Source organism: Ovis aries, chromosome 4, assembly GCF_016772045.2.
Source record: "Ovis aries strain OAR_USU_Benz2616 breed Rambouillet chromosome 4, ARS-UI_Ramb_v3.0, whole genome shotgun sequence".
Classification (NCBI taxonomy): Eukaryota; Metazoa; Chordata; class Mammalia; order Artiodactyla; family Bovidae; genus Ovis; species Ovis aries.
This window is the reverse complement of record NC_056057.1, coordinates 45,313,241-45,339,845: the sequence shown is the minus strand read 5'-3', so window position 1 is coordinate 45,339,845 and position 26,605 is coordinate 45,313,241. Positions and strand designations below refer to the sequence as shown.

Here is a 26,605-nt window from a genome sequence, read left to right as displayed (position 1 = left end):
ACCATCAGAATGGTCCACATTTGTACCTAAACCCTCTCTAATCTCAGAAGGGATTTCCCCCCTGAGGCTAAATTGGAACTCAAGGGAGGCACAGGGCAAGCAGAATCATACACCTCTATTTCTGTTTGCCTGGTTCCATCACGTTTGCTGGCAAAAGATCCAAGAGTACTTATCTGACTCTTAACTTTGGGAAACCCATCTTGTTTCCATCTGATGGCAACTGAGGTTCATATAGCAGTTCTTCCCTCTCCAGAGTTACCTCACTTGTGTGAGTCTACATTGTCGTGTTTCCTGAAAATGCTGGGATAAATGTAATACCATCTCTTTTATATAGGGATGTTAGGGTTGTTATAGGGTAGGTTGTTATAGGTTATAGGTTGTTACAGAGTTGTTATATAGGGATGTTAGCAGTGCCTCACAGAAGGACACACGTGGATGAAGGTGTGCTGGGGCTGTATCATCTTGGCCAGGAGAATTCTTCCTGGGCTTCTGACAAGTGTCTCCTGGCCTCACTCTCCCGGCAATGTCTCTCACGACTCCCAACCCCTCTTCTTAACAGCAGTCCTCTGTCTGTATCCATTTCCAGTTCCTGACTGCAATCTGTTTATTTAACTATCTCCAAATCCTCACTGATGGTTTTGGGATTTTGCACCTTGGTCCTTCCTCTCTGGCCTGACCATTTCCAACCATTGGCCTTGTCTTTGCCCTCCCATCCATCTGGGGCCCAGAGCTCTAGTCACACACTTTCTCATCATTTCCCAGCCAGGCGTCTTGATTTGAGGCTTTCAGTCATAGATACACAATTAACAAATGCTATTTCTCATTTCAATTTTGTTCACATAATTTAAAATTAAAATCAGAGAAAGAGTATTCTGATGTAGACCATTTAAATATTGAAGGAAATCATTTTAATATCAGTAACATCACAAAAACTGACAACAAACACAAAAAAAGACAACCTAGCAAAAATATACACAAGAATATAACTAAACAATTTTCAGAAAAATAAATTCACATAGCCAATAAGTGTAGAAAATGTTCAAACTCAACAATATTAAAGGAAATACAAACTCAAATAACAATGTTCAGTTCAGTTCAGTCACTCAGTAACAACTTAAACCCATCAAACTGGATTTTTTAAAGAGGGAAACACATCTATTATTGGTATGGATAGAGGGAAAGGGTACTTTTATATTTTGCTTGCAAAACTAAATTGTTACAAGTCTTCTGGAAAGTAATCTGGCAAAATGTGTTGAAGTTTATTAAATGCATATAACCATCAACCCACTTATCCATCCCTGAGGGTTTAATCCAAAGAAACATGTGTACCAAACATGTAAAGTTAAAAACATTTGAAACGATTTGAAATGTAAATAAAAGGGGGGAAAAGGCAATCAAGTGAATATACATCCATGGAAGAATGGTGACAAAATTGTGTACATCTATGCCAGGGACTGTTTGCATTTCTGAAGACAATGTACTAAGCTACTCTAGGTTACTCGGCAGTAATTGCACAAAGTTGAATAAGGAGAGAGTGAATAATAAACAAACCCCTGGGTGTATCAGGGTGGGGATGTGAGATACAGAGGTATGGAGAAAAGTATGAAAAGATACACAATACACATGGTTGTGAACAAAAGTTAGAGATGAAGAGTCAAGAGGGGTGTGGAAAACAAGCAAAAAATAAAAGAAAACTGAACTATATAGACCCTCAGCATATATGCTATGATCTCATTTATTATATGCATGCTTATGTATACATGTATACAAATTTAGAGAAAGAAATCATATCTCTGTTTAGAAACCTACAGGGATACCCCTGATATATTAAGCAAAAGCAAAAGCAGCAAATTAATATCTACACTATGAATCTATTTCAGTAAAAGCAACTGAATCCTAGTATCTGTGCACTGAACCCTGAGCGAGGTACAAGGCAAGGAAGCATCACTCAAGGCTGTCATCAGTTATCTCAGGAGACTGATGGGGGGGTGGGGAGGTGAGATAGATATGAAGGAGATAATCAACTCCTTCATGTATCTTATATTATTTCATATGTTATAACAACCAATCTATAACTTGAAAGACACCAAATAAAGTAGAATGTTTTCCATAACATTAATACATCCTTAATAGCCTAGAAACGCTACTCTTTATGGGAAAAAACTCTGAAGCAAAAGGACTTTCAAATATTTACCACTCGATTTCCATCTTCTTGGACAACTTGGATATGAAATTGTTCAATATCTTTTAAAAAAAGAAAACAGAAAGACAGTTTAACCTTCATGAAAAATATGAGTACTTTTTTTTCACCCAAACAGTTGTGAAGTTTTTTTTAATATATAAAAGCAAAGCAGATTAAACAATTGGCTGAAAAATAGTACTATCACAGATGGCAATCTCACAAGAAAGGTTCAAAACAAAAACCCACCTTTCTCCACCCTCCCTTTACAGTCTGTGTCAAGTCCAGCATTTACTCTGCTCCTCAATACCAACAACACATGAAGCATTTAACTCTGCGACTCCCCTGGGTTAGCTGAACAAGTGTTTCCCTCCCCAGTACCATCAGTCTTATATAGGGCTCATTTGGCAGGGTTTATCTTCAATTTCCAAATACCAAATACCTCTTTATATGAAAACATCATATAGAAAACTCATTATGCCAGATATTAGGGGGAGGTATTTTTATAGGGGTCATTAACAGAACACTATAAACACTTTATTGATGTATAGATGGACCATTTTTCTCAGTAAGCAGTTTACATTGAGCCATATGTATCTTCTGTTGGTTCTAGCTACAAAAATGTGAGATACATAATTGGGCAAGAGTATCGGAGAGGGCAATGGCAACTCACTCCAGTACTCTTGCCTGGAAAATCCCATAGATGGAGGAGCCTGGTAGGCTGCAGTCCATGGGGTCTCGAAGAGTCAGATATGACTGAGCGTCTTCACTTTCACTTTTCACTTTCATGCATTGGAGAAGGAAATGGCAACCCACTCTGGTGCTCTTGCCTGGAGAATCCCAGGGACGGGGGAGCCTGGTGGGCTGCCGTCTATAGGGTCGCACGACTGACGACGGAAATGACTGACGCAACTTAGCAGCAGTAGCAGCAGAGGAAGTGAACACAAACCAAATCTTCAGTCTTGTCCCTCCAATTACAAATCAGCTACTTCACCTCATAACAAGAAAGACAGCTTCCTAGATAAGATGCACCAGTGAATTTTGTCCTTTCTCTATCCCTCCTTCCACTTGAAATCATCATTAAAGGATGTCCCAATCTTATCTCCCTCTACCTGAATTTGACCAAGTTGCTATGTATCCTCGAGTTCTGCCATGGATTTCTTCTAGCTCCTAATACCGTTCCCTCTGTCCATCCAAGCCTCTCTCCTTACATTATAGTTTCAACTGTGACAGACATCCTAAAGAAGGATGGACTAAAGAAGACAAAAATGACTGTTTTACAAACATTCTACCATGTGCCCAAACTGGAAACCCATATTTGCAGAAGCCCATCACATATGGAGACAGAACCCAACAGAACAACAAGTGAGGCAGACAGAAAGTCCTTCCACAGGAGTCCTAGATCTTCAATGGACATCAAAGTCAGTGGACTTTTGGACTGGCGAGTGGACAGTTAGAAGCTTCATCACACTCTATGCTTTGCTAGGAGATATGCTGTTCATGAAAACATAAAGATATACTTACATTTCTCTTCTGAAAGCAGTAACAGATGATTCTCTCGTTGAGGGCGACTTTCAACATGTGGGTAGAGGAACTATAAAAAGGAAATTAAAGTCATAAGCAACTACCTTGCTTACACAATTATTTCAAAAGTTATTTCAGTTATTTCACACAGTTATTTCAATTACTGTACAACTACATACCATAGAAGGGAGTGGGAACCGCAAAATAGTTCAGGCAAATCACATTCATACACACACACTATAGATGGAAGCAAGGAAGAAAAAGGAACTTTCAGGAGCTCGGTTTTGCAGGAGGGGATTGATGGCAGGTCCAACACAATTCCTTTTAACAGTAAGGCTAAACTGTAAGCCACTCCTAGGGATGGTGCTTCATATTTGGAATATGTGATTCTGAAGTCAATCAAAAACAATATCAATAAACAACATTTGAACAGAAAGTTCCATTTCACAAGCACCAAAAAAGAGTGATCGATAACAATTTCTTATGCAGCTAAACCTAGTTTTTAATTTGAGAGCCAAGTAAACAAACTCTGCACGACAACTTCCAAAGTCCCACATCCGAGAGACAAAGCACAACAGAACCAGGGACTTTCCAGGAAAGGACAGTGAGTCACAGTGCGGCATGTGGTGGAGGATTTACCTCAAAGTATTCAACGACTGCCACTGGAAGAAAAGGCCTGATCCAGCCCTTCCTCCTCCTCTGTGCCTGCCCTTATTTGTCAGCCCACAGGACAAAGCGGGCAGCCAGAAACACTAGGCCTGACACCATCAGCTGTGATAATGAGGGGAACCTGGCCATGGGATGACTCCAGTGACTTAATTCCTCCATCATTCTAAAGTGAAAGTGAAGTCGCTCAGTCGTGTCCGACTCTTTGCAACCCTGTGGACTGTAGCCTACCAGGCTTCTCTGTCCATGGGATTCTCCAGGCAAGAATGGGTTACCATTTCCTTCTCCAGGGGATCTTCCCGACCCAGGGATTGAACCCAGGTCTCCCACATTGGAGACAGACACTTTAACCTCTGAGCCACCAGGGAAACCTAAGAGTAACTATAAATCTGAAGTTTCACTTTGCAACATGAAAGACAGCTCACTAGGTCCACTGGCTAATTTTGGGTTTTTCCTCTAAACTTGAAAGCATAATAAAAGAACAGAACTTTTCAAGTCCCTGTTTTACAGCCTACAGCCTTTCTAAAGATGAGGGAAATTTTTGACAAAATATATTACATGGTATCTTAACTTTTCATAATGCCAAATTAGAATAGATCTCATCAACTTTTAGAAAATTTTATCTTTTTTTTTGGCCACACTGCGGCATACAGGATCTTAGTTATCCAACCAGGAATTGTAGCTGTGCCCCTTGCAGTGGAAGCTTGGCGTTCTAACCACTGGACCACCAGGGGAGTCCCTAGACTTGGTTAATTTTTAAAACTGCAGTCATTTCCCTTTGAGAAAAACAAAAGATTAACTATATACCATTCTTCACAGCAGGGCTTCCCCAGTGGCTCAGAGGTAAAGAATCTGCCTGCAATGCAGAAGACCCAGGTTTGATCCCTGGGTAGGGAAGATCTTCTGGAGGAGGAAATGGCAACTCACTCCAGCATTCTTGCCAGAGAAAAAGCCCATGGGCAAAGGAACCTCATGGGCTACATACAGGCCATGGGGTAGCAAAGAGTCAAACACTGAGCAAATAAGCACACACACACACACACACACACACACACACACGCATTCTTCACTGCAATAAACTCAAAACTGTAAAATAGAAAGCAATGCAAAATTCAGCTGTGAGAAGAATGTAGAACTTATTTCTGCTGATTTGTGAAACTGTGTACATCAAAAAGGATACTTTGTGTACTGGAGTTGTGGAGAAGCAATGATGAGTTTTCACACAGATAATGGAAAAGCAAATACTCAATGCCTCAAAATAAGGGGAAACTACAGATTTGGTGTCCCCTGAGTCCCCAGAGGCGACCAGGGCTCACTGGCTTAAGGCTGTGACCTAAACTGATGACCAGTTCTAAACCTTTGTCTTGTCTCTGTGAGGCAATCATGATTTTAAAAGTTCCATTCAGGTGGTTGTTTTTCTTTCTAATTTGAGGCAACCCTGGAGCAAGGCCTACAAGTGAGAATATACATAAGACAGGCTTCAGACACAGCTCTACAAAAGCATGCAACAATTTTGGAGATTTCGTTTTGTTTGCTTAATGAGTAGGAATCTATATAGACTATATTAGGAAAATAATTATTTTTGTAAATATTGAGCTAGATTGTGATCATTAATATTCATTGAAGGAAGGTACATACTATAGGCATGTGGACGTGGACAGTGTGTAATTATCCAGTGAACTATCTGGAAGGTACAGTCATGCCAGTGGGGAACTCTACAAGGGCCCCAGATTGAGATCCGGACTCCGCTCACTACTGTCCTGAAGGAGTTTCTTCACGAAGGCTGCACAGGTAGAGGGAAAATGTACTACTGGAAATCATCACGGTTGTTTTGAAAAGAAAAAGGAAATAGATCACAGGGTAGGACCAAATTTTGTGGACAATGAACAGTGTTTCTCTAAAGGAGAGCAGAATGGAGAGAGGGTGAAGGTAGGGATTTGCCATGGGTGGAGGCTTGGAGGAGTTTCTTTCTTCAGAGGCCTGAGCATGCGAGCAGGGAGCAGGGCTTGGAACTAGATGGACCAAGATGAGTGTGGGTCTACTTCAAATGGGTGGGGATGCAATCATGCACCTTGCATTTTTAATTTTTTTAATTAAGATAAAATGCACATAACAACATTCACTATTCACAGTTTTCAGTATTAATAATACAATTCAGTATTTTTAAAATATATTCAGAGTGTTATGCAACTATATATTTGTAAAACCTTTTTCCTTCCTACACTCTGATTACCCATCCTTCAATAACATCATCACAGCCCTGGATAAAAATGGTAAAGAAACCAAAAGAACATGCCAGAAAAGGGAAGTGTCCCACAGTCACCCCTGCACTGAGGACAGTGTAAATAAACAGAGTGGATTCCTGGGGGAGGGAATGTAGCTTAGAAGTTCCAGGCCAGGCCCTGTCTGGCAGCAAGCAGCGCCCCGGAGAGAAGCCAGGAGTGGTGGTGAAATGCACAACTGGAAGGACTGGCTGACAGTGGACAAGCAGGCATGTGCGAGACAACTCGTTCTCCCAACACATACTGCCAGAGGGAGACCCAAGGTCAGAGGCTGAGAATAGGTAGGGCAGGGGGAGCCTACACAAGGTAATTGTTCACCCAACCCAGCAGGAACAAGGGTAATCGATTCTTGTTCTCAGTGATAGTTACATTCCATCTGTGCCTGCATCAGTGCTTAATCGTTTTCAATTCTTTTTTGACTCCATGGACTGTAGTCCGCCAGGCTCCTCTGTCCATGGGATTCTCCAGGCAAGAATACTGGAGTGGGTAGCCATGCCCTTCTCCAGGGGATCTTCCCAACCCAGGGATCAAGCTCGACTCTCCTGCATTGCAGACAGATTGTTCACTTTCTAAGTTACCATGGAAGCCCTATGTTCCATAAGGTCACCACAAACACTGAACTCTGAACCACTGTTCCCAAGGGAAATGGTGATAAAAGCTCCTATGAGCCTCTAGCTACAATATTTTTGTCAACAAAACAAAACAAAACTTGGTCTGTGTCCCTATTTAAAGACATTGTGGGACTTCCCTGGTGGTCCAGTGGCCATGACTCCACGCTCCCACTGTAGGGGGACCAGGTTTGATCCCTGGTCAGGGAACCAGGTCCCACATGTCGCAACTAAGAGTGTGCACACTAAAAAGATTCCATATTCTGCAACAATGACCAAAAGATCTGGTGTGCCACAACTAAAGATACTGTTGATTCGCTAGCAATGAACTCAGTCAGCTGCACTATAATGCCTAAATGAAGTTTCTCTAATGAACACACATACTTTCTCTGTAAAGTATATAGCAGCCTTTTTGCACTTAGAAACATGAATCACTACTTCAGCAATTCACTTGGAGGACATGTTAGACACGAAATCAGCTGCCAAAGAGTGTGAGAAACATGGCATTAAGTTGACTATGAAAACAATGTTTGTTTATAGTCTGAGAACTGAATCTGAAAGGCAGGGTCACCTTGTTCTGCCCCAGCTGGGAACATGTACATTGGGTGACAAATTTTCACATGTCTACCAACGACTGATTTGGGGGCTACAAATGAATTTTAGTGGGTAGCAGAATTTGCAAATTCTATGTGCAAGTAATGAGGATTGACTATATCTAAGTCTATTTGTGTTATACACACAGTGCTTCTGCATCAGTGCATGGAGTTGAGAAATTCAGGGATTAATTATGTCATTTAAACACAGGCGTTTAACCTGTCTACTCTATGAAACATTAGATAAGCCATTTTCAAAGTTCCTTTCAATGTGTTTTGATATTCAATATTTTATCATGTAAAAACATCTATTATATCAAACAACCATGATATAATAGAAACAGAGAGCTAGGTTTGAATTTTGATTTCCATGTTTGTGAGGGAAGAGGTATTCATTCCAGCCATACCCATTCACTGGATTATTCTGAGGATTAAATCTGATAATGTGTTTGAAAACACTTTTAACCCCACTGTCTCTAGGTTTCATGCCTTTTGATTAAAGAGATAAGTAATAAAGATATGCTCACTTACCTGTACCCAAATATAGCTATCCACTGCTTTTAGAACCTTCACATTGTTAATGGGGTGGATCTCGACCAATAAAGTTAAGCACTTTGATCCTGTAAAGTAAAGGATGCTTTTAACAGTAGCAAAGTCCAGAATATGACACATTACTCTTCCACATAGGCCTGAAGTTTGAAAATGTAAAATGCATTACTTACTGTATTAGTTACTCCACAAACAAAAGCAGTTATCTTAAAACTGAGACTTCTTAAAACCACTAATAGATACAGAAAACATTATAAAGGAGAAGTCAATGTACATGGAGTGAGAAACAGGTTCCCACCCATTTCTCAGCTATTTTTACCATCACTTCACAGGCCCTCTCAGCTTTTAAGTCTAAACAAATACAGCTCAGTTCAGTGTCACTACAATTCTGTAGCACAATGGCAAATACTGTTTGTGTAGGAAAATATAAAGATTTCTGATGAATGAATGTGTTAGGGTTGACAGCAACTAGGACAGGGACTGGGCTTCCCTCAGGAAGGCTGGAACTGCATGGATAAAGACTCACTTATTTCCTTAGTGTCACATCTGAGCAAATGTCATTGAAGATAGTAATTAGAAGGAAGTTTTGGACACAGGCTAGAATGGGGTTACCACAGATATTCAAATTTAGACCAAGAGTTCCTCCTCAGAAAAGGAGTTGCCTTATATTTGAGTTCTTATAACAGCTCTAATATTCACATGTGCTTCCTCAATGACTTTACTCTGAGTAATAATTTACAATTTGGGGATGGTACAGCAGCCTGGAATGGAATCAATGCGAGTTTTCACTATTTAAGAAAGCAACCTAACAGTATTGCTTTATGTCAAGAAAAAAAATGTAACAAAAATAAAATATTTTCTGGGATATTGCCTCACATTTTCTTTTAATGTTCTTTAAAACTCTCTAAATGCTAGTTCTCTAAAACTCTCCTTTTAGAGTTTACTGAAAGCAAAACAGTGAATAAGTTATTATGTGGGATCACAAATACACAACAACAACAAAAAATCAAAAGCAAATGTTGTTTGGTCGATGGTACTTAGAATAAAAATTCCAGTGACAGGTCATTCACGATTCAAAAGGGCTATATACTTCTAATAACTGAGACAAGGCAAAGTGAGATGCTTTGGGAGTCTGCTTGATGACTCAAAAAATGGCTCTAAGAATAAGAAATATTGATGTCAAAGATACTTGTGAAGAAAAATACACTGTGAAATGTGGGAATGACAAAAAAAAAAAGCGATTTTCCTTATTGTCTTAAGTGTATATAACTCGGAGAAGGCGATGGCACCCCACTCCAGTACTCTTGCCTGGAAAATCCCATGGACGGAGGAACCTGGTAGGCTGCAGTCCATGGGGTTGCGAAGAGTCAGACACGACTGAGCGACTTCACTTTCCCTTTTCACTTTCATGCATTGGAGAAGGAAATGGCACCCCACTCCAGTGTTCTTGCCTGGAGAATCCCAGGGACGGGGGAGCCTGGTGGGCTGCCGTCTGTGGGGTCGCACAGAGTCGGACACGACTGAAGCAACTTAGCAGCAGCAAGTGTATATAACTAATTTAATACAGTAAATAGTACAAGTTGATATTTGACTACTTCATCTCTTGCCCAAAAAGTTTATATATTCCAACTAGGGGAAAAAGCTTTTTAGAGGGCAGGCAGGGGAATCTTCTCATTGGAAAAATAACAAATCACCTATATTCAGCTTTTTTTGTCAATGAATCTGTTCCCAGGTGAGATTATCAGCTAAATTCACTTACCTTTAAAATGCTAGGTTTATCGAGGGCAGGGCAGAATTCATCTTCCTACACTAATTTTTCATTTCTTTAGGGCAGTCCAGATACTTAATATAAGTAGCTTAATGAAAAGAGTAATTGGACAAACAGAAACGTCTCTCAATAACATACCATGTGCTTTCATAGTGTAACGGGAAGCACTCTGGAATAGGATTCTAGAGATATCAATTCTAGTTTAAAATCTGTCACTAACCTGATATTTATACTTCAATAAATCATGAAGATTTCCTAGGCCTTGGTGCTTTGTTTTTAGTTTATTTTTGCTTTTTTTTTTTTTTTTGGCCACACTGAGTACAGCTTGCAGGATCTTAGTTTCCCAACCAGGGAATGAACTCGGGCCCCAGCAGTCAAAGAGCCAAGTCCTAACCACTGGACTGCCAGGGAACTGCCAATGTTTTGCTATTTAAAAAACAAAGTGAAGAACTACAGAATCAGATTATTTCTATAATCACTTTCAGCCCTGAAATCCACAGTGATTCCATTAAGTGCTTAAAGTTGTCTTAAGAATTCAGAGAATCCAGGTATCAACGGAGCCTGGGAGTACATCCCTGAAAGGCAAGACAGACCCAGCAGGTCACCGAGGCTGTAGGGAGTAGGGCAGCAGGACCAAAAGGGACAGCATGGATGGGCCTCAAGGCATTAGGCTAAGTGAAGTACGTCATATTAAGAATGAAATAATGCCATTTGCAGCAGCATGGATGTACCTAATGAAGTTAAGTCAGAGAAAGACAAATACCAAGATATCATTTATATGTGGAATCTAAACAATAATATATACCAATGAACTTATTTACATAACAGAAACAGACTCACAGACATAGAAAACAAACTTTACCAAAGGGGAAAGGGTTAGGGAAGGATAAATTAGGAGCTGGGATTAACAGATACACACTACTATATATAAAATAGATAACAAGTTCTTAGTGTTGAGCACAGGAAACTATATTCAATACCTTGTAATAACCCATAATAGAAAAGAATCTGAAAAAAAAATACATATGTGTGTAACTGAATCACTTTCCTGTACACCAGAAACTAACACAATATAGTAATCAACTAAAATAAAAGACAAATACCATATGATCTCTTTTATGTGTGGAATCTAAAAACCAAATCAAACCAAAACCAAAACCAGGTTTATAGATACAGAGAACAGATCGGTGGTTGCAGGAGGCAGAGGGTAGGAAGTAAGAGGAGAAATGAGTGAATATTTTGGCTTTGTTTAAACTGAATTTAAATTAAAAAAAAAAAAAAAAGCACAAGGACAGGCATGGCACAGGGAGGGTGAAGAGTAAGAAAAAGAAAGAACCTGGTCTGATGCAGGTAAAGGTACATATTGTGAAATAGTGAAAAGGTTGGAAGAGTTCAGTCAAGTCTGGTTGTTTAGAAGCTCTGGTTATTAGAACTTTGGAATCAAAGCAGCTCCATGGAGCATCTGCAGCACTTAACTGACTACAAAGGCTCCTGGGGTCCAGGAGCAGCAGTGGGGCTCACAACACTGCCCACAGGGGCCTGCCATGCCTTAGGGAAAATACCTCCAGGAAGGGTGAGGGGGCAGCTGGGCCTGGCTTCCTAGAGAAAACCATTTCCCGAATAAAACAAGTTTGCATGGCCTCGGCCAAGAAGAGAAGCACTGCTGACAAAAATTTTGTCATAAAGTTTGTAGACCAAGGAACTCTATCTTGCTTATTTGAGATACATTATAGTCTGTCTCATTTAGGCAATGGAAAAAATCTCATGATAAGCAACAGAATGTTAACACCTTGAGGCAAACTACTTTTTATAATCAACTGGCTTATCAAGTTATTCACAAACAAAAAAATCAGCCCTCAGCAAAAGGCAAAATATTTGCATAATATTTGTTCAAAGGACTAATCATTAAAACAGATCCTATAGTATTTTCTGGTCACATAATTTCTGAAATTGTAGCTGAACAAAAGACCTCCTAAGGGCGTCCATGATCTGTCCGCAACTCATGTTCATTTCCTGCTGGCCTTATTTCCCACCACTCTGCCCTTGTTCACTCCAGTCCAGCCTCACTGACCTCACTATCCTGGAACAGCTAGAGAGTCTACCAAGCACTCTGGCCTCAGGGCCTTCATGCTGGCTGTTCCTTCTGCCAGAAATGTGCTTCCCCATGCTGCTGCTGCTGTTTAGTTGCTTCAGTGGTGTCTGACTCTGTGCGACCCTATGGAAAGGCAGCCTGCCAGGCTCCTCTGTCCATGGGATTCTCTAGGCAAGAGTAGGTTGCCATACCCTCCTCCAGGGGATCTTCCTGACCCAGGGATCAAACCTGGATCTCTTGCATTGCATAGACGCATGCTTGCTGCCCCCCTCCTTTCAGGTCTCTGTTTAAAAACTCCTTTAATGGAGTTTCCTAGGATCATCCCTCAAACTATCTGGGCTCAAATACTAACCTCTTACCGACCTTTGGTACCAGCTTCTTTCTGCCTGTAGCACCTGTTTAGTCTGCAGGTGCTAACTGCCTTTTTTAATATTTCTGTTATTCACTGTTATACTATTTTCTGTACTTTCTTGTTTACTTGGAAAAAATGCAAAGAACATGCCTGACATGACCTTTGCCTTTTTATTCTGAGATAAAGCTATTTGTAAATATGCTTGCAGTTTGACTTAGTAGTTCAATAAATCTTCATCTATCAACAAGTACTGAAAAGTATAATTTCATTACCTGGTTGAAGCTCATTACTCCTTCCTTCTTTAGCAGCTTGAACTAAACTTGTAGCTAATGGAAAAAGGGAAAAAAAATCCATTAGCAAATGATCTATGCAGTGGCTTGTTAAAGTTTACCAGATAATACCCAGAATAAGTGAGGGTTCAAAGGATCTGTCAGTGGGTGACTAAAGTAAAATACAAAGCACTCTTTATTGTAGGTAGACTCTACAGATTCTTTATTTCAAATCTTATCTTGAAAGTACATCTTTTCCCAGAATAATCAACTATTGTAAAAATTCAATACTTTGAAACTCAAAAAATATAGCTTCGTTCTCGACTTGTAGCAATAAAAGAGTTCAACTTACCCAGCAAAGTTTTCTCCCTGTTGACTGAGCAACTGACAACTTGCAAATCTTTCTCAAATGTATAGAGATGCTATTAAAACAGAAGTATTTTTTAATTTGGAGTTTCATGTTAAATAACAATTTTATGAATGCAAATCCCCACTCAGCTCTTTAGCAAGTATCACTGTGGCAGGCATTTTATTAAAGGACCACCAATGAACCAGTTTAACTATACTGAGAAGTTTCAGATTATTTTTTAAGAAAAAAGTTTGCTATTGTAGGCCATGTTTGGCACTGAAATTTAACCATTAGACAACACAGTGTAGTAGTTAAAAGCACAGACCTTGAAGCCAAGCTAGACCCAGGCTCAAATCCTAATTCTGTCACTTGCTAGCTGTGTGACTTTGGATGAGTTACTCAACCATTCTATCCTCCCATCAGCAAAATAGGAATCATGTTTCTACACATCTTGGGAGATCCTTAGAAGTGCTGAGTTAAATAATCCATGTGAGAATACTTACTACAATGTCTGCCACACATAATAAGCACTCAAGGGTGAGCAATTAGGATTATGAAGGCAAGTTAGCATTTTAATCAAATTACATAACTATGACATCATTAACTATGTCTAAGAGACTGTCACAAGTGCATCTCCTAAAGGATGTCCATATTTAGAACACTGGCAAAGTAATCTGCTATTTTTATTTAACCTGTATTTTATTTTCTTATTGTTTAAATGTTGCAAGATTCTATTTCCTGGGATATCAAAGGAAATTAAAATGGTCATGCAGAAAGGGGATGTGAGATGCAGACTGAGGAAATGGAGACAATCACAGTTATATTAAGCAAACTCCCTTAGAACATATTCAGGGTATAAGGAAAGATAGAATCTTAGACTTCAGGAAAGAACAGTTCAGAGAAACAGTGACTAGCAGAACTATTACAAAGGTAAATAGTACTTGCAGACTGAAAAAGCACTGAAAACATACTAGAATGCAATGGCCAAAAGTTGATAAAAAACGTTGCGAAGTCAGGAAAAGTAAACTTTGAGTTAATAAGAAAGCTCTGAATTCATGTGACAAATTATGGTTTCCTTTATTCTTGCTCTGAGGGATTCTTATTTATAAGTAAGAAGAGGCATGAATGTATATACTTAATTGTAACTGCTTCATCCTTTCAATTATGTAATAACACACATAGTCTCGTAAGTGTTTAAAACATGCAAACACTACCAAACAAAAAGTCTAAGTTCTCCATTATATTCACCCTATCCCAAACCCTTTTGAAAAAGAAACATTTTGTAATTTACTCTGTAGTCTTTCAGATCATCCAAAATGAGTTTTTAATATATTTACACACATATATTATGTCATTTTCATGCAAGTTTTTTTATAAAACATAAATGGAATGCATTATTCTGGCAACTTGCTTTTTCATGTACTAATGTGTTTTGGAATGACTCGTGACAGTGTACATTTATAGACTTCTCAGTCTCTTGATATTTACAAATTATTTTTACATAGATGCAAAAGGACCTCCTCCCATTTGCCTCAAGAATTAGACAAGCCTGTCACATTAACCAATGTCTTATGTGAGCTGTCTGGGGAAAGATGAAGAAAAAGAGGCTCATTCTACCACTGGATCTTTGAGAAGTAACGAGAAGAAAATCAGTGAAGTTCTGCAGAAGCAGAACTCAGAGTCAGAGGTCATTCTGACATCCTAAGCTTCTGGGAAACACACATCCTAGGGAGGCCAGTGGACTTCCTACATTCCTACAGAATACTGGATAATTGGTTTGAACCTGTTCAGCTTAAATCTCAAAGGACTAAAAGACTACAGTTGACATTTGGTCCAGGAGTCCTCACTTTTTTTTTTTTTAAGATAGTATAAAAGGACAAGAGAAGAAAGACAAAAAAATATAAAATAAATTTGTATCTTAAAAAAAGGAAAACCAAAGGCAGTAAAGTAACTGAAAACTATAATTTATGGTGATTTTTACCTCATTTTGTTTGGTTTGGTAATCATATAATCCAAAGAAGACATTTCCCTTATTGTCCTGAAAAGAAAAAATTAACTAGATGTTTATTAAAGGTCATTGTTTAGGAATTCACTAGTTTTAAAAGAAATCTGCAATAATTCAACCAGTATTAGCAATAAGCACTCTAAAGGTAGCCTGCTGTGCATGTCAGAGAAGGACTGAACAGGTTTTCAATGGCAACACAGGTCAAGCGGTGAAAGGGAACCAGGAACAAACAGCTCAGTGAGTCTGAGGAAGCCTGTCTATAGAACACAGCACAGTGGAGGAGCAAATCTTTTTCTACTTTCATTTATTTCTGTAAAAGAATGTGAACGATGGATACTGAAAGCAGGTAGACTAAGTCCATGATAGTCTTATAAATAAAACTTCTTGGCAAATAGACGGCGAAACAATGGAAACAGTGACAGATTTTATTTTCTTGGGCTCCAAAATCACTGTGAATGGTTACTGCAGCCATGAAATAAAAAGATGCTTGCTCCTTGGAAGAACAGCTATAACAAGTCTAGACAGTGTTTTAAAAAGCAGAGACATTACTTTGCTGACAAAGGTCCGTACAGTCAAAGCTATGGTTTTTCCAGTTGTCATGTAGATATGAGAGCTGGACAATAATAAAGGCTGAGCACCAAAGAATTGATGCCTTCAAACTGTGGTGTTGAGAAGACTCTTGAGAGTCCCTTGGACTGAAAGGAGATCAAACCAGTTAATCCTAAAAGAAATCAACCCTGAATATTCACTGGGAGGACTGATGTTGAAGCTGAAGCTCTAATACTCTGACCACCTGATGAGAAGAACTGACTTATTAGAAAAGACCCTGATGCTGGGAAAGACTGAAGGCAGGAAGAGAAGGGGACGGCAGAGGATGAGATGGTTGGATGGCATCACCGACACAATGGACATGAGTTTGAGCAAACTCTGGGAGGTGGTAAAAGACAGGGAAGCTTGGCAAAGAGTCAGACATGACTAAGCAAATGAACAACAACCAAAAACTTCGTGAATCATAGAATTCCTTGAATGTAGCATCCCCATGGATACAACTTAAAATAACTTCTTTAAGCAAAAAAAGTACAGTAATACAACTTGCAAAGCAAACTGGCCACTGCAATTATTCTTTCATGTTTCACTATTACAGTAAAATTATCCATGAAGTTAAATTTTCTTTCCTTAGAACAGTTAACATTGAAAACACACTGTTAAATAATAATGCCTCAAAACTCTGAGTATACAGAAATCTGAACAGATGATGTACAGTAATAATATTTAATGTTTTCTCAAAGATAAAAACTTAACATATTGATTAAGTTTAAATATCTCTTACTTGGCATTTTTCCTCTAAAGGATGAAACTGTTCATTTATTCAAAACCTTTGAGCACTGTATCAGACATTGGGTATAGTTTTATTTTATTTAAAAAAGAAAAAGTATTACATAAGACTGAATTTCAATCATCCTATTCAATCTCACAAAATAAAAAGTCATATGTTAAAGATTAAATGCCAACAAGTCTTATTCACTACACCTTAAAAAGATAAAGCATAAAAGTCTGTTGAAAAAAAATATATATATATAAATGGTTAAAGAGTAAATTTTATGTTAAGTATGTGTTTGCATGCTTAGCTGCTCTTTATGTTCAATGCTTTGCGATCCCATGAATGCTTTGCTCCTTTATCCATGGGGATTCTCCAGGCAAAAATACTGCAGTGGGTTGCCATGCCCTCCTCGTGTTATGTATATTCTACCACAATTTAAAAAAGAATATAGACTTACCTTATAGGTATAAATAATATTTCTGTTTTGTTCAACATTTAGGACACGTAAGCACTCATAATTGTTTTCCAAAACACCTTAAACAGAAATAATCAAGTTAATATCTAGAAGGAGATGTTTAAAAACATATCTAACAAAAATGTATCTGCATTAGATTTTAAAAGCCAAATACAATGATAATTCCATCATATAGAGCTTAAAAACAGGCAAAGCTAATCTATTTTACTGGAGATCAGATTAGCAATGACTTTTAAGGAAGAGGAAAGTAGTGATTAGCAAGTATCTCAAGGAAATCTTGCTAATGAAGTGTGCATTGGACAAAACCAGCAGAATCTACTAAGGCTGAATGTATATGGCTCAACAATTGTCTGTGTACTTATATCTCATCAGAAGTATATACATAATTTGGCAAATGACACATATGACATATACAGCACTATGATTCATAATAGCCATAACTGGAAACCCAAAATATTCATCAAGCAAAGAACTAATAAATCATGATATATTCAAACAATGGAATGTTATATAATAATAAGAATGAATTAACTTGCTATAACATACATACATACACAAATAATTGAGTAAAAGAAACTCATATTTTCACTCTTCCCCAAAAAGGCACAAACTGTATGATTTAATTTATACATAAGTTTCAAAAATGGCACAAAGAATCTATGGTGCTAGCTGAATGACAGCTGAAAGGAGTATGAAGGGGATCTTTGGGGTTCTATTAATGTTCTTCTTCCTGCTCTGAGTGCTGGTTCCACGGAGGTGCCTCACTTTGTGAAGATTAACTGAGCTGTGCACTGTGATCTGTATACTCTTCTGTATGAAGGTTATCTTCAATGACTGATATAAAGATTGTTTACACAAAACATTTAACTTGTAAGTTAACTGATCATCACCTTTCTTCTAAAATTTTAGGATATTCCTCTGAATTCTACAGTTAAAGAATTTAAACACTGGTTAGAAACAGCATGGATAATTACCATCATTAATCAGTGAGAAATGCATATTTCCCCAATTTCCTCAAAATAAATTGCTTAAACTTGACTCATCTTCCCCACACAAGAATAGTGTTTTTAGATGTTTAAAATATCATGTTGATTATGACAAATACCAATATTCAGAAAAAAATATGCAAAATACCCTATAAATCAGAGCAAATTTAGCCTGTATTCCTGATTAAAAAGGAAAAATCAAGATACAAAATCAGGATAATTGGTGAGCTCAATGCCTGCACTGGAGCTGGCAGTGGGAAACATTTAGAGAGGCAAAGAGTAGGTTCACTGAGAACCCAGGCATCATCCTGCAATCTCACTTCCAAACTCTTCACAGAAAGAAACTGCATGGATTTTCTGCAGACACGGCAAAGGGAGGGGCGAGTGTTGCTTATATATGTGTATATACAACTTTCAGTGTCTAGTGAGGTATCAGAAACACTTCTCAATGATTAAAAAAAATAATTCCTTTGTCTCTTAGGATAATAATATGATTCAGTTAGCTTACTGCTGAATAGCAAAGAAAAGGTAAACAGAATGAACTGCTTCCTCTATCATACTTACAATAGGAAAATGGGTAATTACTGGAAAATCCTTTAAGGTAGATTTTGCAGACATCTAAAGATAATTTCTGTGAGTTATTTTTCATCCTGCATATGACTCAAAACTCCTGGAATGTAATGTGTCAATATTTTGCAAAGTATTTTTTTTTCTTTCCAGATTATAAGGATGCTGGGACTTCTCAAAAGTACACTTAAAAGCTTTTAACTAAGATAAGAAACTGCTTTATAAGAATCTTGCTAAGAAAATCCAATTTCCTTGCAAAAGCACACCTATCTTCAAATCACTATAATATTAAGAGAAAAAAAGTCTTCAACAAGTGTAGATTACAAATGATATATGCTTATTCCATTAAATCAGTGGTTCTTAAGGCTGGTTGTGTTAGAATCATCAGGGGAAATTTTGAAAGAACATGGATGCCCAAATCCTGCCCCCAAATATTCTGATTTTTTGAGCTGGTGAAGGTCCTACTCTCTCCTGTGTGTGTTTTTAAGTTTGCTTTGTTATTCTAATGGGCAGCCAGAACTGAGAACTACTGAAGTATATATTTACAATATACATTAAACAATATTTATTAGACAGCACAATTATAACCAGCTTACAATGTAATCATGATATACAGATTTGAAGAAAATAATAAAAATATTGCCTTCATGGGTCTATTAGGGAGCAATGATTGCAGTCTTAAGTAATCCCGCAATTAAGCACATGGTTCTCATCTTTAGGACATTTGCATTAGATAAATTTGGCAATACTGGAAATCCAGACACTGGCATCTCACCACACACTATAAACCCACTAGCACTTCCTCTTCAGATTAGCTGCTCATGTTTTAGACACACCCTTTTAAAAGACTTATTCAATAACCTCTTTGCTTATTCATTCTGACTATTCTCCCACAGTTCATCATTGGAAAGTCCAGGAGGAAGTTTAGCAATTTCAAATGAGGAAATGTGGTTTAATTTTACAGTTTAGTTAAATCAGCGTTCATGAAGAAAAAATGTAGCATTTTGACAGTTACTTGCATAAAAGTAAATCTAATATAAAAATATAACTAAGTAGATGCTAAAGGTGTTGGCAAAGTCACAGCTCACGTGAAATTTAAGCTGATTTGCCACATAGTCTCATCCAGCTCAGCGTATCCTGTACTAAACACCAGTGATTTCACTTTAAAAGATGTTTACCAAGTATGCAGATTTGGGTTCCAATTGCTATGAAATAAGATAAATCTCATATAAAAGTATTTCTTTTCTTTCTAATGACTATGGGAGCATGGGGAGTCTCAGCCTTATACAAAAATTTGGACTAGTTTCTAAAACACAGATCAAGGAGTGTTAAATATGATTATACCTATGACATTTCTATTCCGTAAATAATTCACATAAATCCTCCTGCCCAACATGACTAGGTGCTATAATTCCTAAACTTATGAAGTAAACGTCATTATGTGATTTATATTTCATAATCAAGGGTGGGGTGATGAAGCCAGAAAGAGAGAAGAGACTCAGAAAAGGAGACTAGGAAAGTAGGGGGAGGAACAGTGAACAGGAAGGACAGTGGCAAGAGAAGACTGAAACGATAAAGAAAAATAACGTGACAAGCCATCCTCTAGCCCCCAAATCTGTTTGGGGGTATCTAGGAGGCAACAACCAAAGCACTACCCTTGAGGCAGTCACCTGGTACAATATATCACTTCCCTGGAAAAGACGAATAATTACAATATTAGAAAGAATGATCAGTCTGGAATATTACTAAATTCTAACAAATTCACAAATCTAGTACTAATCGAAGCAGACAAGGGGACACAGGAATGGAAACCCACATTCTTCCTGGTCTTAAGTATACGTGACATTGAAACCTCAGAAAATTCACATACCACAGACTTTTTCTTAAGTTTCCTGAGGATCTGATACATTCCAAGAGGAGATTAAGCATTAGACACAAAAACTAATATATAAAATCTATTATATTGCTACACACCAGTAATAGTACATATAATGTTTTTAAATGTGCCATTTATGAGAGCAACAAAAACTAACAGTAGCCCAGGAGTAAATCTAGCAAATTTTCATAGAGAAAATTCTAAGACTTGTTAAGAGTCATAAAAAGGCTCTAAATAAAGAACAGGCTATATACTTTGTTCACAGTTGGGAAGATTTAATATCGTAAAGATGCAACTTCTCTCCTAGATGATCTATAGATTCAATGTAACTCAAATAAAAAAATCCAACAGACTTTTTGGTGAAATCTGACAGGCTGATTCCAAAATCTAAATGTAAGAACAAGGAGCATAAAATAGCCAAGAGGACCCCAACAGAGACTGAGGTGAGGAGACTTACTCTACCAGTTACCAAGACTTAACAGAAAGATAGTTACTAAGATGTCTTCACCTTATATTGACCAATGGAACAAAATTTAAAACCCAGAAAAGAAGACTCACACGCATATGGAAACATGATGTGTAAAGGAAGTGGTTTTGCTGTCAGTAAGAAAAGGTAGGGCTATCTGGTTAATGACCGTAGAACTACTAGCTATTAACAGAGAAAAACAATGCAGTTTACAAAAGAATATTTTAACACATGTAAGCTATAGATAATAACAAAATAAAACCATGTAACGACCACCCAGCTTAAAAGTAACAGATATCAAGACTACTTCTAAAGGCTCCAGTGTTCCCCTGATTCCTATATCACATTACACACAGAAATACATTCCAGGTGAATTTAAAAAAAAAAAAATTCAAAAAGAAAAGCTTTAAAGCTTTTAGAAGTTAATATAAAAATGTCTTCATGGCTTCTAAGTTTCTTTAAAATAGCACAAACCATAAAGGAAAAACACTCACAAATTAGACTACATTATAATCAAGAACTCTTATTTATCAAAGGTAACTACAAACTGAAAAAAGACAACAGATACTTGGAACATATATGATAAACAAAGGACTAGAATCCAGAATGAAGAATGCCTTAAAATCAACATGGGAAAAAAAACCCACAACAGAAAAATAGACAAAAGGATGAACACCGTACAGAAGAAGAAACAAATAGCCAGTTAAGTATATAGAGATGTTCAACCTCAGATCATAAAGAAGTATTATTTAGACCCACCAGTCTGACAAGAAATTAAACCCTTGGAAAAATCAAGAGCTTATAAAGATATAGGGTACCAAAAATATTTTGGTAACACAAATGATACAAGTATTTTGGATAGCAATTTGGTACTACCCAAAGACTCTGATGCTGGGAGGGATTGGGGGCAGGAGGAGGAGGGGACAACCGAGGATGAGATGGCTGGATGGCATCACTGACTCGATGGACGCGAGTCTGAGTGAACTCCGGGAGTTGGTGATGGACAGGGAGGCCTGGTGTGCTGCGATTCATGGGGTCGCAAAGAGTCGGACATGACTGAGCGACTGAACTGAACTGAGGAGGTAACCCAATGGATAAAGAATCTGCCTTCAATGTCTTAGATGCAGGAGATGCAGGTTCTATCTCTGGGTCGGGAAGATCCCACAGAAAAGGGCGTGGCAACCCACGACAGCATTCTTGCCTGCAGAATCCCATGGACAGAGGAGCCTGACAGGCTACAGTCCATAGGGTTGCAAAGAGTTGGACAGAACTGCAGCAATTGAGCACGCAGGAAAAGTGAAGATGTGCACAGCCTGTGACTCAGCAACCTCACTGTCAGACATCTGTCCTAGAGAAACTTGCACCAGGTGACGTGCACAAGATTAGTAAAAGCATTGAATATAACAGCAAACCCCAGAAACCTCCCAAACATCACCATCAGGAAAAGGACAAGTAAGATAGGTTCCCTAGGAAACACCCTGAGACACTTTAGTACACACGATATTTACTAGACTGTGCTTATTAAAGTGGCAATAATGCCTGTAACAGGAAGGAGAAGAAGCAGGATCGGGGCGGGGGAAGAAGTCAAGCTACAATAAAGGTCCAGTGGCCTCAGATGACGTTGGGGTCCTCCATCAAGGAAGCTCCAGAATTGAAATGAATTGCCACAGTTGTCCCATGTGAGTCAAAATGCCCAGGCTTTTATATCCTACCTGAACCCCTTATTAGAGGAGGGCACACCTAAAGGGGCATAAACTTGGGTGATACAGCCCTCTGCCAAGGCCAACCCTGAAGATGCTGACAGCTGATGGCTCTGTTACCAAGTCACAGCACTTGGGACAAGCCCTTCCTTGAAACAAAGATCTAAGCATTGCATCTCCATGGTTACCATATTGTATAGGCACACAAATGGAATACTACACAGCAGTGAAACGTAATGCCCTATAGCAGTCAACATGGCGCTAGTGGTAAAGAACCTGCTTGCCAGTGCACAAGATATAAGAGATCCAGGTTTGATCCCTGGGTTTGGAAGATCCCCTGGAGGAGGGCATGGCAACCCACTCCAGTATTCTTGCCTGGAGAATCCCACGGACAGAGGAGCCTGGCGGGCTACAGTCCATGGTATTGCAAAGAGTCAGACATCACTGAAGCAATTCATCACACATCACATACCAGGCAACATGGATAAATCTTACAATACTGAGAAGGAAAAAAAAAGCAGAAAGAATACATATGATATTCTTTCACTTACTTAAAGTTCACAAACAAGAAAATGAAATGATATTTTGCTTAGGGAGATAGATACAGGTTAAAACTACAAATAAGATAGAAGAAATGTGAAAATATAAAAGTTTAAATGGTTGTAGGCAACAACACATAGATGAGGCAGATGAAGAGAAATAGGATCAGATAGGGAGACCCAAGAACCATCAAAAGTCCTGCTATTTTCTATTTTTAAGACAGGTACATGGTTTTGCTTTTATATTATTTATAGCTTACATGTGTTAAAATATTCTTTTGTATAACTGTTTTAATTTTTTTTAAAAGAACAAATATTTTCTTCATTTATTTCAGGAGAAATAATTTCCCCAAAGTTCAACCCAGAACCAGGAACAGAGGCAGTAACCAAATCTGGTCTCCTTATTTCTTAACCCCTATTGACTAAAATGCTATCCCACTAAATTTCTGCCTGGCCAACTTAGCCTTGCTCTCTGGCTATTTTTGCCAGAAATATGTCATACATCAGGAGTACTACTTAGCACCATTAAGAAATCTTCAACTGTATTTATTTATGTAAAAACATTAAGGCTTCAAATTAAGAGAGCAAGTGTGCAGAGAGGAGACTTACAATGATATAATTATTCATAATTTACATCTGAACAGCTGAGACTTTGAAAGGAAAATAATTTGCACAAATGTGTGGAGTTAGAGCTGTGCTAGAGATAAAATAGAATTCCAGATTCCTCTGCCAGTGCTACAAATTACAGCAGAAGAAGAATTAACTTGTGGGGTTTTTTAGCTGCCACCACTGGTGATTATCAGAAGTAACAATGTCTTTTAGGATAACAGGGCTAATATTTTTGCCAAGCTGCTCTGTAGGAGCAAAATACTAACAATATGAGAAAAGGCTGGTATTTCTAGTAAGTTTACTTTCTGAGGACCCAGGAGTATCTGCTGTTTGGTGGAATGTCAATGCACAAGTCTACGTGTCTTCACAGATGAATTAAAGACACAAGGAAGCCAAAATCTAACCGGCTCACACACAGCTTTTCAATCACAACACATTACTGAAACATAAGACTGTGGCATTTCACACTTCATCTAACTTCTCATTCTCAAGCAACTGCCACTTAGCTATATAAGGAGATGGTCCAGAGAAAAGGGGCTTCCCAGGTGGCACAATGGTAAAGAATCTGCCTGCCAATGCAGGAGACTCAAGAGACACAGGTTCGGCCCCTGGGTTGGGCAGATCCCTTGGAGTAGGAAATGGCAACCAGCTCCATATTCTTGCCTGGAAAATTATATGGACAGAGGAGCCTGGCAGGCGATAGTTCACAGGATCACAAAGAGACAGACATGACTGAGTATACACACCAGAGAAAGGATCACTTTGTGTTGAAAAGCACAAACCTTCAGAAACTCTTTAGACATCCAGGAGACTTTTTAAAATGCAGCACCTTCCCACCCCGCCAAAGTGAGCCTTTACTAATAATGACACTAGTCCTTGGTCAAACTCACTAGTCAAACTGGAGTCTTGAGCTAGGCAAAGATGACTCTGTATTTGGAACCAAGAGAGCCAACATGCCAAAACAAGGAACCCTACAAATATTCAGCTAAAACCACAGGACAGAAAACTTTCTCCAGTGATGACGGGAAAGGAGTTGTAGATACTGGTAGTTTGATAGCTGTTTCCCAAAAAGTGCCTTCCAGCAGTCTACAGTGCTTAAGGAAAACCAGAAGTGGAGGAAACCATACACTGAAGTGGCTGGCTCCTGTGTACAACTGGGATTCCAGGGTATCATTGCTTAGAACCTGAACCCAAGTCCTGAAGATGCAACATTATGTGAAGCAAAGTTTTCTTACAAAACAACCTGAGAAATCACGGAGTTCCCCTTCTTTAAAGTTTCAATTGATCAATGCTGTGAAGGCTCAAAAGTCACTTTTGACTCCTTCAAAATCAAAGGATTTCTGAGACACATGAAAACCAAAGCCTCAACTGCGGGGAATGTATTCCAATCCACCCTGAGAAAGTAGGGCAGGACACCCGAGCATCTTTTTTTTTTTGCATAAAGACCTTCCAGCCCCTAGTCTTGCTAGAGCCCCTACTCGGGTGACAAACCTTTTTAAAACAGGTGAGATGTGAATGAAGCATAGAGAACCACCCTCTCCCACTCCCCGCAGCCTTGCGCCAGGGGAGCAGAGCCTGGGCAGCTGTTCCTCCTGCCTGAAGAGATGATGCTTAGGGTACCACTAGTGTCCCCTGCCTTTCTGCTTAAGGTGACTTACTGTGGGCAATCAGTAAGCCAGAAGATGGAAGACTCGCCAGAAGGAGCAGTGTAGCTCGGCCGAGACTTTGCCCGGGGGCTGCCCCTCCAACCTTCACCCAGCGGCCCGGGGTGAGGATGACAAAGCCCAGACTCTAAAGAGGGCAACCTTCCCCTTTCAGGACCAAACTTCACAGGCTGGCAGGGGGCACAGGCTGCCGCTTTGGGTCGGTGCTCACCACTTGAGCGCAGCCCGAGAATCCCTAGACATGAATGACTGTCCCGCCTCCACGCCCCCCACGGCCCCCGGGCCTGACGCGCCCCTCGCCCTGCCCCGCCCCCCGGCCGGACGCGCGCCTACAGCACCTGGGCCGCCGCCTCGGGCCCCGGCGGCCGCTGACGCCGCCTGCTGCACCCGCAGCCACGGGAGCACGTCCTTCTCGAGATCGAAGTCGGCGATCAGACGGAGAGCCATCGCCTGGACACGGCCACGGAGCGGCCCGCACCGCGGGCATTCCCGGCCCTCCGCGCACCACCGCGCCCGACTCCCGCCCCTCCTTCTCTCCCCTCCCCGGTTCTCCCCGCTACCCCCCCGCCGCGGCTTTCGGTTCCGCCGCCTCCGGGGCCCGAGAGGCCCCAGCACCGCCTCCTCCCGGCCCGCGCCGCGCACGCGAGCCTCGAGCTGTGCACACCCGGCTGGGGGGAAGGGAGACTGCGGCGCGGGGACCAGACCCCACCCGGCCCCAAAACCGCCGCTGGCACCCTCCTGGCTGAAGGCAGAGGAGGCGGATTTGGTCTTTTAAGAGCTGTGGATGTCAATGTATGGCCAAAACCACTACAATATTGTAAAGTAATTAGCCTCCAATTAAAAAAATAAAAAGCTGTGGAGATGTGGCTGGACCTATGGTTTCCAAATTATGCTGCACGTTTACATGTGGGCACTAGATGTTTGGTTTTTTGTTTGCTTTTGTCTCTTTTAATGCCCAGGTGAGTCCACTGTGCAACAAAGTTCAGAAATCAGTTGGCTAGAGAGAGGTAATACTAGCGGGTTCACCTGAGAAGTTTCAGGTTCATCTCCAGGGCCAAAGCGGCTGGCGACTTGGGGCCTATTCAACCCAATTTCCGGGTGACGGTGTTTTATTAGTATTATTTAGGTAGTCAGTAGCAGCGAGGAGTGTGTGAGGAAGATGATTC

General features: G+C 39.6%; 1 protein-coding gene across 3 annotated transcripts in view; it reads right to left on the bottom strand.

Moving 5' to 3' along the window:
* The window catches only part of GSAP (gamma-secretase activating protein), an 89,138-nt gene extending 63,166 nt beyond the window's left edge, over window positions 1-25,972 (bottom strand). For all 3 annotated transcript variants that reach the window (XM_042249168.1, XM_027968572.2, XM_042249169.2), the window contains exons 1-8: window positions 25,778-25,972; window positions 17,015-17,091; window positions 15,213-15,269; window positions 13,235-13,304; window positions 12,886-12,939; window positions 8,384-8,472; window positions 3,704-3,773; window positions 2,195-2,244 (exon numbers count right to left, since the gene is read on the bottom strand). In XM_042249168.1, coding sequence (XP_042105102.1) covers window positions 2,195-2,244; window positions 3,704-3,773; window positions 8,384-8,472; window positions 12,886-12,939; window positions 13,235-13,304; window positions 15,213-15,269; window positions 17,015-17,091; window positions 25,778-25,886 — 576 coding nt within the window. In that variant the 5' untranslated portion in view covers window positions 25,887-25,972. The remainder of the gene's footprint in view (window positions 1-2,194; window positions 2,245-3,703; window positions 3,774-8,383; window positions 8,473-12,885; window positions 12,940-13,234; window positions 13,305-15,212; window positions 15,270-17,014; window positions 17,092-25,777) is intronic.
* Window positions 25,973-26,605: the final 633 nt, after the last annotated feature.